General features: G+C 38.5%; 1 protein-coding gene across 1 annotated transcript; it reads right to left on the bottom strand.

Annotated features, from left to right (window-relative positions):
* Window positions 1-887: 887 nt before the first annotated feature.
* LOC130687829 (uncharacterized) lies at window positions 888-8,530 on the bottom strand. The gene is made up of 4 exons (XM_057510984.2): window positions 7,346-8,530; window positions 6,866-7,273; window positions 1,357-6,776; window positions 888-1,268 (listed from the first exon to the last, which is right to left on the bottom strand). The coding sequence occupies exons 1-3, from the start codon at window positions 8,496-8,498 to the stop codon at window positions 1,357-1,359; spliced, it is 6,981 nt and encodes a 2,326-aa protein (XP_057366967.1). The 5' UTR covers window positions 8,499-8,530; the 3' UTR covers window positions 888-1,268.
* Window positions 8,531-14,885: the final 6,355 nt, after the last annotated feature.

The following is a 14,885-nucleotide window of genomic DNA, read 5'->3' on the forward strand; positions in this document are numbered from 1 at the left end:
TGTGCCTTGGTGCTATCCGTATTTCTAATAGCTGCTGTGGATTTCGATTCGCGCGAATTTTTCTACCATACTCGGTTGCATATTGTCACAATTCAAATAATGTTCACTCTTTCATTTAGTTAGAAGACAACGTGAAAATATCGAGTATTTAAATGGCTTCAACTTGCTCCCATCTGAAAAATAACGAATACAATAACAGCAGCAGTTCGATAACTTACACATTTACTGTAATAAATTGTACATGTCCCTAGCAGTTAAATGCGGAAAATTAATATAGAAAAAAAATAATACGAATATAGTTCTGGATCAGGGATTGGCCCTGATTGGCTTTGAGAAGAGTACCCGACCCAACCCGCGCATCTGATTCAACTCAAAATTTAGAATCAGTAGGTCAACCACTGTTTATAAGTTGTTCAAAAATATAATTTTTATTTAGCCAAAGGCTTCGGCGTTAAGTCCCTGGTTAAACGGCAAATCCCGTGAATATCCTACGGTCGTTTCTTCGTCCCAACGCGATGTAGTACAAAAAAAAAACGTAGTATTGGAAACGGCCTTGAAACATCCATAACTAGTCCAGTTGGAGCCAAACTGTTCTAATTGAAAGGAGCTAATACGACAACTATTGGACATAAATCTGGAAATGAGTTTAGACGGGAAAGCTATACCCCGAAAATGCGATAAGCCCTCTGAGCTTTCTAATTATCGCTCTAAAGTGAGCGAAAATCCGAACGATCTAAAGAAAATGTATGGAGCACGCTCTCGCTCATCTGTCGCTCCCGACTTTTTTACATGAAAAAATATCCTTTGCAATCTATATATGTTTTGCTCGCCTATAGCAAACAATTTCATAGTAGGCCTAGTTATTTATATATGTTGAGATGTTCAAATCTAGTTCTTGATTTTATTCAATGCAGACAAAATACAGCGAATGGTGGCAACTTAAATTGATGTTTTGTAGTGCTAAGCAGTACCTAGTGGTGACAGAGCAGTATTTTGTAATTATTGGACAATTCAACCAGGTGCTCGAAGCCACCCCTTTTTGCCTAAAAAAAGAGAAGCTTTTCAAGGTATTGATTCTATTTTCCCAGTTTAAAGCAGATCTACGATAATGCTCAAATCGAAATCAAGGCAAATTCTACGAAAGTAAACATTTCTATTGCAGTCCATTCCAACGACTATGACGGCTCCGGCTAATTTTTTTTTCCACGTCGAAAACGACGTGGCTTAGTCCGATGGTAAGTTGTATGTTTCCCAGGCGAAGTTGCAATCTGTTCAGAAATATTTATACATTTATACATTCACTGCCTAAACTGCACGCAAATGTTTTGGTAAACTAAAGTGTAAAATCGCCCTTGCCTAGTGGACTTGATCATCAGTTTCTTCATTAGTTCTCGTTGGCATATTTTTAAGCTTCAATAACGCGTTGACAATCTCGTACTGGTCCGTTTCGTCATGTGTGTCTCGTACTCGCCTTTGGTGAAAGGCGTCCACGCGGAGTCGGACAGCAGGTCTGTAGCTTTGGCTATCAGATTTGTTTGATTTTAATAGCTTCCAGAGAGCCTTTCCTTCATCTGCTAAATTAATTTTTCCACTTGCACTTCTAATTCTCTGATGGGCATAGCCAGAAATGCTGATTTGGTGCTTGGATAACGAGGACGTCAATACGTAGATGATGTCAGAGAGACCGCCCATCAAAAGCAAATTTTTTGCGACATTGAACGGCAAAATTTTACTGAAGATGGTTAAGACAGCCCCAGCACTAATTGAAACAGCTCCGCCAATGATAATGAATGGTGAAAATAGGGATGTCAATACCATCTGTTTCCTAGATTTTTGGTGAACCTTCATGTACATTACATGATCAAATCCCATCAAACGAAAAAGACCCAATTCACGTTCGACGGTATTGGCTTTTACCTTGCGGATATCACCGTCGATGAAGTCCAGCGCAGTTTCTTGTTTTACCAACGACGTGGCTTCGTAAATTGCTTGTCGGCTTTTCAAAAAATCTAAAATACAGTCACGCTCAACGTCGATGTTGGTGATTCCATTCACTTTTTGTTTGAGGACGAATTCGTCCATTTCCTTTAGTCGAACCCCAGAAATGACATAGGCAGCAATCAAGTCATCTAGCATATATCGATAAGGTGTCAAAGGCAACAAGTTGATTACTTCGAGACGATTCGCATTGTCTTCACTCTTCAGCCAATGTCGTCTAACTATTTCGGCACGCAACTTGGTCCCCACTAAACGCATCACAGCGTCTTCGTACGCAGGACAATTTGGATATTTAAAACTTTGACCATCGTAATTAGGTGAGAGATTGCCAGCGTCGTCGATAATATTTTGATTTTGCAGTTCGCACATAATTGCTTTGCGTTCCGCTTGACTAATATCGACCTTACGTAAATCGTCGTCTTTTAACTGGCCAAACAGCTTCAAGTTGACTGATTTGAGTTTCGCGACATCAATTTTGGCCATCTTGTTGAATCTAAATTTATCTCCGCTACGGTTGTACTCTCGATTGCCATAAAGTTTGTCTTCGACGTAATCTTGCGAGAAAATGATTTTGTTTTCTTTTTCAATTGTGTTGCAATCAATAGGATCGTACAAGATGTAATCCTTGCCGATAAAGTCCAATTTTTTGGCCTCGACGCGATTTAATTTGTAGCTGTCGACGACGTAGTCGTCCACGACGACGAAATTTTCGTTGCCAAACAATGCTTCGCTGTCGACCAGTTTCTCCCAGAACGATTCCCTCGTACAGTGAATCAAATTGTCCTTTTTAAATTTCGTTTCCAATTGGTCTTTTAACTCCTTTTCAATGCCCTCTTTGCTTAGTTTCTTTTCCACCGCCTGTTTGATGGCGTTTTCTAAGGTCGACGCGCAGACACCGTAAGCGTTTGCTATCCGAAAAATGGCCGTTTTCCAATTGGATTCTTCAATTTGCTCGTCGGAAGAGTTCCATCTCGGTATGGTTCTGGGATTGTTCAGCTGGTGGCCAATGCACTTGGACTCGCCCTCCAATAATAGATCGAAATATTCCGCCACTTTTTCGATCGGAATAGTAGAATTCTTCAGCTCATCATTTTTATCATCTTTTTTCTGGAAAACTTTCGAGCTTTTATGAATTTCCCCTTCAATCCACTTTTCAAAGTTATTGAGATTTTTTTCCAAAAAATTCTTAACTTTTTCGGGCAGACGTCCTGCTGCTTCAAAATCTTCTATGGAGCAATCGGTGCCCAAAAAGGATCGAACTGAGCCAAGGAAATATTGAAGCAGATTAACAATGTTATCTTTTTGCTGCGTATAGCCATCAACAGCACAAAACGAATCAGGCTGATTAGTTTTCTTTTCTGTCGCCCGGACGATCGAAAAAATCGATGTTTGCATATTGATTTGCTCACTTAATACATTTTCACACGTACGCATTATTTTGATAAATTCATCTTGGTTTCTTTCAAAACCTTTCTTCAAAAAAATGAATGCGCGGTAGTAGTAAGCAGCGGCATAAAATTGGTTGTCTTTTGATTGGATGAGCTGTTCCAAAATATTGGCTGCCGTCGAATGCTTCGATTTCGTGTTAGTCATCGCCAAATATTTGGCAACGACAACTAAACGTGCTGGTGTCATCCAGTCATTTTGACTGTAATCGGTAGAATTGTGCTCGGGAATTTTGAATTTTGGAATGAATTTCGTTGAGTATGAATACTTTTTCACGTCGAACGAGGAATCATCCATTTCATCCAGCCACAAAGCCCATTGGTCCAATACACTTCCACAGATGGCACTTACTTCCTGATCCCTGTATTTTTTCTCACATAGTTGATTTTTTAGGGTAGTATAATAATCTGAGAAATTATCAAATAATTTCACTTGATCTATCGTGTCTTCAAAATCTTTTTCCAACCGAGCAATGCGTTGTTTCTCTTGGGCATTGCGTGTTTTCTCCATGCCAGACATTGATACCCAGTCCTGTGTGTCACTTTCATCAGGCGTCTTCCGTTCGCGTGAAATTGATTTGCATACAATAAGAATTCCACTTCCGGGTGCCCCATTGCGAGCTGCCCGACCCATCACTTGTTCCTCAATTCGTTCATTATCAGGAAAAAAAGTTAGGCACACATGCAGTCCTCCATTTTTGCGCAATTGTTCGCCGATTTTCATATCCGTTCCTCGTCCAGCCAAGTTGGTGGCGACGATAACATGCCCAATGTTCAGCTCGCTACTTTCAAATGCGAATTTCTCGTAATCGCGTGTGTACCGATGGAGACGACGGGTTTTACTCAACTCAGGATTGGAGCTCTTTATGCGTTGATGGACGACATTGGCAACTTTGATGGACTTGCAAAAAATGATGGAAGAACGTTCTGCCTCGATAATAGCATTACTGTCCGTGACAATGGCATCTAGCCATTCTTCTTCTGTTGACAGGATCTGGGGATCTCTTTTCTGAAATAGTTTAGGAAAAGCGCTAGGAAAGTGGCGTAAATCGCACTTAAATGTATTCTGTAGAAAAATCTGTTCTTGTTTGGACCCTAGCGTCCCTGATACACCCAATAGCCCATGGTATTTCAACAAATATTCGGCGTTTGAAATGTAAACAGCTTTGAGACTTTGTAGCGTCAATTTACACCCTTCCTTAAGTTGAAGAAACTGATGTAAGGCTCCTTCCCATTGCGACAGGGTTTGATCCGTTCCGGTGTCGGGATCAATTATAATCACTTGTGGATTGAGATCTGGACAAGTGTCTGTTCGGTCTTGGTCAATGACGTAGTCCTCGTCACGCCTTAATTCCAAGGCTTGAAAGGCGCTGTTCAGCCAAGTGTCAAGGTTTCGATCAACAAAGGTGAGCAGATGAGAAGGTATTCGGATGCGACGCAGGCGATTAGCTATTTTGCGGAAATAGAAAACCAATTTCGCGTTAAGATCCTTCCCTTCGAGTTCTGTTGGGATACAGTTAACCTTCTCTTTTGTAATTTGGCTGGCGTCAGTTATGAGTAGGTGTCCTTGTGAATCAATCATTTTTTTCTCAATTAGATGATTCCACAGTGCATCTCTCTCCGATTCGTCCAATGGCGCGTGGACATACTTCAGATCTTCTTTAGTTGTAACACCGTACAAATCGAACAAGACATCAGATTTAATTGATTTTTTTACTTGCTCTTTCGAATTGTTTTTGTAAACAGATTGGTTGCGCACTTTTTCCCAAATGAAAACGTACAAAGATTCTAAAGTTTCCATGCCGGGTATCTCGTGTGACAAATAGAGGGTGTTGTTTCCTTGGTCCAACAACAGGCTATCCACCTCGTCAATAATGGCGTATAACAATTCTTCGCTGTTACAAATATTACGGCTGTAGAATTTGGTCAATAAATAATCCCGTTGAAAATGGGCCAACTGTCCGTAAACCACTTTGGCAGTATAACTTGCTGTACGTTCATCTTCCGATTGGCTGCAGTTGTTTGCCACCGATACACCGAAATACTTATAGAGATCTCGCAATCCTCCATCAGCTACTGAGAGATTTGAATCGCGAAGTGCTAATAAATCGTTCCTGGTAATGATGTCGATTTTTTGCGTTGCCTTCTTGCCGACGAACCAACTCCGAACAACAGCAATCGCCACTGCGGCCACAATTAACGACTTGCCTTCGCCGGTAGCTACCTGAGCTAATTTTCTCTCAGCGGTTTCCTCACTATTAGGGAGCAACATCAGTATGGCCAGAATCTGGGTGTCACGGAGGCGGAAGTTTTTGTCTATTGGCTTACGAAGTTGCTGTACGGCGCACTCAAAGTCGTACAAAAATACGGCCAAAGATTTGAGATCACCGTCTTTGGTTGCGTCGACTTTTAAATTTTTTTTCCATTTCGTTGTTATATTTACTTTTTTTCCTAATGTCCTTTGATCATTGATGTAACTCAAGATGAATATTATTCGATCTTCGAGCACTTTGATTTCTTTTTGGGATTTTGTTGTCATTGCCTCTGACATCTGTTTCCAGGTGTCTGGAATGAATTTGTTTGAATTGTCCTTGAGGAAATTTTCAAATTTTTGTCGATTATCCATAGTGGCTTTGTTAAGTGTTCGATCTTTGCTAGATTCTTCCTGAGATACGCCAGAATCACCGGCAGGGCTGCCTTTGATGCCAGGCGCTGGCTTTGTGCACCCTATCTTCACTTCACCCAATTGCTGGTGGACTAGATCACTGAATTGCGCTTCATTATTTTGAATTTCCTCCACCAGTGCATCGACATTTGGCAATTCATTTTCTTCTAACGCAATATCGGACAAAAACATTTTCCAGAGCGATTCTTGCATTTGTTTCCACTCGTTTACTTTTGAAAAATGACGGTTGAGGCTATGACGAATAACGCCATATTTCTTCATGGCTTTGGCCGATGGGTTACTATACCGCTCAAATGTCGATACAATTGTCGCATAACGTTGATTCCGCGAGCCATCACTAACCTCAACGTATGAAGCAACTTCATCTTTTTGTAATTCTTCGAGCTTGGAGTAGTATTTGATTTCTAGTTTTTGGTCATTTTCAAATCCTATGTAATTTCCTTGCTGGTCCTTGTCTCCATTGTGGATGAAACCTACATCGCCATTCGCTTGTCCCGTTTTGCCGTCTGAAACAGACGCCTTATAAACAACACCACCAGTGCCCATTGCTTGATAAACTTCCATGCCAACAGGAGGGAGGCCCCGATCTTTATCCAGCAATTCCAAGATTATGTCACCGTCATAGCCACCTTGTCCGAATTTCCGACCTGTATGGAATCAAAATGACATGCGCGTAAAAACATCTTAAACTGAAATCTGATTCTGATTTATTTTTTCATGGATACAGGATGTGTACCTTGACAGAGTATGAGTGTGTGTCTTTTTTTTTTTTTATTTTCATACAACGAAAAATGGATTTCGCTACCGTCTCCAAGCGCGCCTGACCTTGCCAGAGGTTCCTGTAGCCCCGTGATCCCCGGGGCCACAAGGCCATCATACTTTTCAGATATTGTATACTCTAGTTTCTTGTAGAGTTGTTTTATTGAGGGTGACTTGTAACCTCGCTTTTCTTCTTCCTTTCTTTTTTCATTCCCATCAATTGGAAAAATGGGACTAAACACTCGTTGAAGTTCTTCCGCTGACCACTTGAGACCAGAACTTCCGTTCCCTCCATTCGAAGTGATCGTCCATTGCTCAGCTCCGATAACTTGGTTGCACTTAATATGAACATTACCACCGCTTTCGTCCGCGTTCAGTAATCTTCCTAAGTTGAAAAACATGTCAATTGGGTAACATACTATGGTTTTAACAATATATAAGTGTTATGATAGCTTACGTCTTGATTTGGCGGTAGCATGTTCTCCGGATACATCCCATACTATTTTCTGGTTCTCATTGGCGGAAACGATAAGTTTATCAGTAACGAGACCTATATTGATTCCATGCCAGATGTCATTGTCCAAATCGCAATCGATGTGAACGGAAGAATATCCGGCAATTTGTATTTCCTGTACGTCCTTATTACTGGCTTTTAATTCCCTCATTTTCCCCATAAGTTTACTAACAAAAATAGAAACGCCATTAATGGAAATAATTTTCCTTCCGTGTTCTGTTCTCATTTTGATTGTGGTTTCTGGCAGCAAGAGTTTTTTGTGTATCTCTCTGATAACTAAATTCAATTTTGATGTCCACTCTTTTCTTGGCGGCGCAGTAAACTCGAAACGCTGTATCCATTCGGGGATTGCACTTGATTCGTTATCGCTTTCTGCTGGTGGGAATGTTTTCAAGATTTTTTCAACCAGGATGTTTATCCATTGCTGCCAATCTGTCTCTCGGCTATTCGTATTTACATTGCTTTCCAGAATATGAGCTTCCAGAACGTCTTGTAATTTCTTGTCTTCATTTGCTTTTGCCAAAAAGTCAGTCAGATCCGAAATGAATTTTATAAATAAAGCACCATCAACGTCGTTGAGGATGTCTTTCCTGCACCGGAAAAAGATCTTATCGATAAAACAACTCTTCAGTTTATGGAAATTTTGGTTCAAGAGAAGGGCGAAACGGGGCGTGTTTTTGAACAGCTCTTCCTGTTGGACAATCAATTGAAAATATTGACAGCCTCCACCAAACCAAGTCCAAAGCTGTGATTCCTTTGCAATTAGTTTGGTACTAATATCTTCGAACGAATCGATGGAATCCAGCTCATCCAAGACAGTCGACATAGCTGTGCTCATGTCGGAAGTTTCATTATTCAAGTGGCTAAACGCCGTTTCTAAACTGCTCCGCATCCACATCTTCAAGAGGGTTTTGACGTATTGCAATTCCACGCAAGTTCTCTCCAATGGTTTAAGTGTCCATCCCACCTCTGATTCAATGTGACTGACGGCATTTTCAACCAGTTTTTTCGAGTCGGGATTTTTGTCTTGAATCCAGCACAGGATCTTCTCGAAAACCTTTTTTGGTGTTTCGTATTGCCGATCTCTTCCAGCCATTATGATACAGTATACCCTTGAAAATGACTAGGTAAAAAAAACAAAAACAGTTTTGTTACAAGCGACGTTACTCAAAAACCATAATGTTATTAAACTTGTTTCAATTTTCATGCAAAAAAAAGTGTTTTTTTTTCTGATACTAATCCCTTTTCGTTTCACTCTTTAATACAACAAGAGAATAACATAAATCTATTAAAATGTTCCCAGTTCTATTTTAATTTGCAAAAACTATCACGGCGCTTAAACCACATTAGCTGTTGTCCAAACAATTATGCAGTCCGATATAACACACATGTTGCAGAAAAATCCAGATGAACCAAAAATTCACTGACTAATTATCGAGATGGTATCATTTACGTGGAGGATTGCTGGAAATTCCTGGTTTTGGGGTTCAATTAGCTAATGCGCAGCTTGTTCTGTTCAAAAAACGTTCTGCCTTTTCACTTGGCCATGTCTAGGTGGCTCAATGTGGTCTGTACTAGTTTGCTGAGTAACCCTGAACTAAAAACAAACAACTTCTTCGGCTAAAGGTTTCGTCACGTTCATGTAGAAGGCTTTAACACTAGCAAATGTTGTTATGACTTTTAATCTTGGAAGGAGTCGACCCGTAATAAAAAGAGTTCTTGAGGACAAACCGATTTTCCCAGTCACAACTCTGACGAATAATGCGTCCCCTCAAGCAACTGAAGTTAGTTGGACGTGGACTTTTAGAAATTACGAATCAAAGCCGCGTCTTTTACGCTTGACGACACGCTTTAGTTACCGTAGCACCGGAGATCGGACGGACGCGTATTATTTCACGACCAGCCAGTCACATCCTACCACAGCTTGCACAATCATCAAGGACGAAGTGGTTAGCCAAACAGAGAAGTGAAGTGTTGGGTTGCAAGATTAAAGCTGTCTACGCTCGTGTCATACTCTGTTATATTTGCCAGAGATGATAAATACACGGTGTAGGCGAATCTTAAAGCAAAAACTATTTACGAAAAAAAAAAAAAAAAAAAAAAGAAAAACGGGAAACGGGGTATTAGAGCCGCCTCAATATAAGCCGATCCCCCTAACGTGGCGCGAATTTTTTTTTTGTTGCCTCGACCATTCTTGCAGAGGAATTTTTCTTACCCATCTCACTCTTCCTTGCAGAAAATATACATATTTTTTTTCATGCTACTGTAATAGTTTCAACTGGAAAAAAAATTGGAACTCCTCTAAAAGTTTTCTGCCAGTTCTTGGAGCCGACGTTCATGGTTTGTTTTGATGCCCCATAGTTTTTTATAATAAATGTTAATAAGAACGACCACAAGAGACTAGACAAAAACATAAGAACCTGGTTACTTTACTCATGTAGCAAGGTCTCCCATTGCCTTTTCCCTCCCAAAAATGGTTTTTTAACTTCCGTACATCCAGTGCCAATCCAAAACAGCGGCTGTGACGTGAACAAGTGTAGAGAACTGCGATGCATGTTTTTCCACTTTCCTTTATCAAAATAGAATTGTTGAACGTGTGTAATAACTCAAAATTAAACAAAAGATTTCCAAAAATCATCTTATTTGCAAATCTTTTCGAACATTGTAGGTCTATTAAATACTAGATGGCAACCCTGAGCTAAATCGATACTTAGATAATCGATTAACGAATTCGCTCCTTTTACAGGGACGAACCGAGACTATATTACAGTAAAATATTTGTCTTTGATGCATGAACGTCCTCCATAAATCAAATAACTGAAATCCGGAAAGATTAGAAGTTGATAACCAAAATATACCAGATAAAGTCATGGAAAGTTAATTTTGATTAAAATTTCCAGTTTATACTATCTAACCCGATCCCTATAACAATTCATCGGAATGGACCAGGCTGGTGGCGAGGCAATATGTACTACTTAGTACATAATCGCGCCTGCAGTTTTCTTTAGGGGGAAAGTGTGTGTTGTCACCCCTAGGGCTTTGATTTGGTTGCTTTAATGGCTAAACCGTTAAAGTTAAACCAGTTAAACAAAAATGCGTGTAGCGCATGTCTTAATTTTTCAAAGCGAATAATATGAATTAGGTTTATATAAATTTATATTTACAATATTGTGATAATGTACATAAATGTTACAATATAATAAATACACATATATACAGTATATTACAATTATATATATATATTTATACATACATACAATTACAATATATATATTACTATTATATATATGTACAATAGTTATGGTAATTGAAATAAACGAATATAAGAGAAACAATTTTTTAATTATTTGTCAGAAAAACTAATTATGATATTCGCTGATTTAATACATAAATAATATAAATATAATATAAATCGATAGCCCTTGGTAAGGGCTATCCATTTTTAGGTAATTGTAATCAATATTTTCAAATCGAAAAAATCTTAAACGCAAAATGCGTTTTTGTTGTTTTTCGATCTAAGGTTCTAATGGACGCAACCGATAAAACAAAAAAATTGATGTTACACTTGAACTTTTTCCTTTTCCGAAAATTTAACATAAGTTTTATAGAATTAGATAGCTCTTGATAAGAGCTATCGATTGATGCAAAATTTGTCAATTTTAACTGTTTATTTTCTTCATAAATAATTATTAAAGGATTTCATGATTTTAGAAAGGGGAGGGGGTGTGTGAAAAAGACGAAACTTTGCATTGATTGTTCGATGCTTAATCTTCGTCAAAACAGGAAACCATTATAATATTTTTGTTCCTGGTGATTCGGGGAAAAAGTTGTTCTAAACGCTTACTTTTAAGATGCTATATTTAACCCCAAAAACTACGTTTGAAAAAGTGGTTTTTGATAAACCATTATGGCGGCCATTTTTTTACCGCGCCAAGTTCAAATTTTAAAAAGTGTAAATAAGTGTAAAAAATTTTAATGATCAGTACATATTTACATTTTGTTTGTGTCTAGAAAATTTCAGCATTCCGTCTTATATTAAAAATTAACTAAGATAATTTAAATAAATTTATTTCATGGGTTCTCATTTAATTTACAATTTTAGGTGACTTTTTCCACATTCCACATGGAAAACCACGTTTTATATCGCGACTTCCGCGTGGAAAAGCTCCAAGCAGACAATATTAAAAAAAAAAATTGACTAACGCCCTGCGCCTTTATCATTTACCCCATAAGAAAAAGTGCATCTGCAACTATGTACTACTTAGTACATATGTAGTGAGACCATGTTGGAATGGACGTTTTCAGTTGTTAGATCCGAAACCGCGTCCTTCCATTCTAAACGGATCGGTACTGGAACTGTTTTTTTCTCTGTCCACGGTTCCGGAAAGTCTCGGTTCGTCAGATCCGTTGGCACCCTTACTTAAGCGGATCCGTTCTCGCAGACTGTAGCAACCGTGTTTCTTTGACTCTGCCAAGCATTAAGATCGAAGATAGGGTCGTTCCAAATGCAATCAGCGCGCTTTTTTTTTGCGAATCGGGGTTGGCATTTCAGGGCTCCGGGGCGGGGCTTTCGGGGTTCAGGTTGTTCAATACGTCGCCGCTCTGATCCCAATAGGGTTTTAACTGGGGCCGGTAAACGGGGATCCAACACTGATCGCAATCACTCGAATGATGCAATGACACAATCGAGTGCGTATCGCCTGTTACGATGATATTGCCGATGGCTTTTCCGTAGATGATCACCAATTGTTATGAAACAATTCTCAGTTGCTTATGCAATTGCAGCTCGCGAGTGATTCCTCCAACATTGTGGGCACAACTATAAAAAATAACGCAGCTAAAAGGAAACTGATACCTCGGTTAATACGGCTAATAACCTCAAAGAAAATTTAAAATACAAAATTTTTGAACAAATTTTTTTCTTTGCAATAAAAAAAGAAAAATTTTCTACCGTCAAAGGGGCATTTCATTAACGATGCAAAATTAAGTTAAGGTCTGAACAGTGGAAGTGTGGTAAGATACTTAGTCTATTAGCCGAATTGAGCTGTGATACTTTAATTCCACTTCATTTCAAATTTCATTAACCTTAGATAGGTCTACGTTGAATCGGACAATGCCATCTAGAACATACACTTAAGAATATAGAAATTATTATTCTTTATTGTTTCAAGAGTACTATATTTATTTGCAGTATTTTCCCAGGAATCTGTGAACATCAATGTGTCATTTTGCTCCCATGATTTTGAAATAGAGGAAAAAAGCCAGTATGGTAAGTTACCAAACGCGAAGTTTCAATCAGCTGAAACTGGTGAGAGCAGATAATGACGGTCAAGCATTCTCATAGACTATTAAGATAAACATTTGTACTTACTTCAATTGTTTTCTACCCCAATAAATGCTTAGGTTATTGGAAAAACAGTCAAGTCTAGCTTGCTGGATAAAGGCACCTTGTCACAGCATGAGCAGTTTCAAACCAAAATGGCAATACGTATCTTAAGCGCTGGATGAGACAAAAAGTGTTCCATTTCTTTTTATTCCGGTTGTATCTGTCTCAAAACCAACTGCTAATGTAAATGCAAGATTTCCACGTTATGCGAGTACGAGGAAAAGAAATTTTAAATAAAAAAGAGCTATATACGAATTGCACGAGTAATCGAGCAAGAAAAGGAAAATCACCGTCGGAGGAAAAGAAGGCAAGAAACGTAGTCCAGCTGTACACATGCGCCTTCAGCTTATCTCGCGTGCCTCGCGTGGGAACGTAAAAGAGTAAGTGTTATTGTGATTTCCAAGTTGGCCAAAGACCACAGTAAGATATGCTCGTGGTTATTGTCACTATCATCGGTCTAGTATTAATAGGAATAGTTCGACAGTTTTCAACGTCCGGAGAAAATATTTTAAAGTCAGTTCAAAAAAGATAAAGAGCAACGTAATTGCAGGAAGTAATTGTTAAGAAATAATTTGAAGGTAAGCACAGTAGTTTTTTAAGTAGTTAAGTAAGTAGTAGTAGTAAGTTTTAAGCAGTAGTTGCTTTTAATGGGACGTATGGCCTGGTTTAAGGCAGATTTCAGCACTAACGAATAGAGAACAATAGATAAGAAATACTCGATTTTCCGTTTAAGAGAGCAATAATTATAATAAAATCTAAGAACTGAAGGGGATGATTACGTTTTTTAAATATTTTTATTATTCCAATCAATCGCAGTGTTGGAACTTGTCGTTAAAGGAGTTTTTGTTTTTGCCTAAGGTAATGCGTATGCCTATTTGTTGTGGCAAATATCGTCCATCCGCCAATGGGTTTGTTTCTTAAACTACGGTTTAAGCGACGTCACATTAAAAAGAAAAGTCTGCTTGCTTTATCGACAATGGATTGTTTTAGAAAAAAACGACAATAGAACAATTTTTTCTTTAAACTAATTGGTTGCTTGCTTTCGGGTTGACTCCCCCATCAGCCAGATTGTTATCCAACGGGGCACGGAGGCAAAAAAAAAAAAAAAAAAAAAAAAAAAATTGCTGTCCGTAACAGCTCGCCTCAACCCAAAAACCGAAATGATCCAAGAGATGAAAAAAAAACGCCCCAATCACGCGGAACCAAGCCCTTATGGAGACTAAGAAAGCAGACAAGGAAATTTGTGTGTCTGATAGCAAGTGACGAGATAATAAAAAAAAAGCGACAATGCTACGCGGCCCATCATAAAATTAGTTGCCTTGCTGTCTGCTGCGTTTTCTGATACCTTAACCTGATATCAGCTATAACACGGACGAATAAGCTAAAACGCGAAAATTTCAAAAACTCAAAGCTACGAATGGTTTATAGCCTCGTTTTTACTTGTAAAATGAACTACAATACTACAATACTTCAAATCGCAAATTGAATTTCACTCACCAACGCAACCGTTTATCATTAGGCGATTTCGTAGTTGTGCCCATCAATTTTACACCACTTGTTTTAATTAACTTTTTTTTTTCATTTGCAAAGTGTTTTAGATGACTAGCCAACTATTAAGAACGAATGCTAACTGAACAATGGTCCTTTCTCACCACGCCGTACATAACTGCATTAGGCAAGTTAAGTACGTTTACCAACCTTTCTTTATCGCCCTCGTCATCGAAGCTCCCGTTATCTACGAACAAACAAAATGACGATATCTCAGTATCTGAGATATGAATTTTGTTGAAATTTTTTACTAAAAATTTATTCTGCAATATTTTGAGATTCTAGATTTCCAGGTACTAACTAATTATTATTGAACTAATTTTTTAAATTCTATAGTTAGCTTCAGCATAAAGTCACTAATAAAGTAAAACGGTTACTAGTATAAAGACTTAATTTTTGTAATGTCATATCTTACATGTACAACCATACATCATAATTGTTATTAATGGCAGTAACTGAATTTTGCTAATTCATTGGTCTAAACAACGTTGTAAAAAAAAATTACAACAAAAGATGTTGCAGACGATAGTTATGAGCCTGCTACCAGAA

Source organism: Daphnia carinata, chromosome 2, assembly GCF_022539665.2.
Source record: "Daphnia carinata strain CSIRO-1 chromosome 2, CSIRO_AGI_Dcar_HiC_V3, whole genome shotgun sequence".
NCBI lineage: Eukaryota > Metazoa > Arthropoda > Branchiopoda > Diplostraca > Daphniidae > Daphnia > Daphnia carinata.

What these genes read in the sequence shown, in the direction of transcription:
- LOC130687829 (XM_057510984.2), bottom strand. Translation starts at nt 8,498, where the DNA reads ATGGCTGGAAGAGATCGGCAATACGAAACACCAAAAAAGGTTTTCGAG. An exon ending in TGCTACCGCCAAATCAAGAC is followed by an intron (nt 7,274 to 7,345) that starts GTAAGCTATCAT and finishes TTTTCAACTTAG; the next exon opens with GAAGATTACTGAACGCGGAC. An exon ending in CACACTCATACTCTGTCAAG is followed by an intron (nt 6,777 to 6,865) that starts GTACACATCCTG and finishes GATTCCATACAG; the next exon opens with GTCGGAAATTCGGACAAGGT.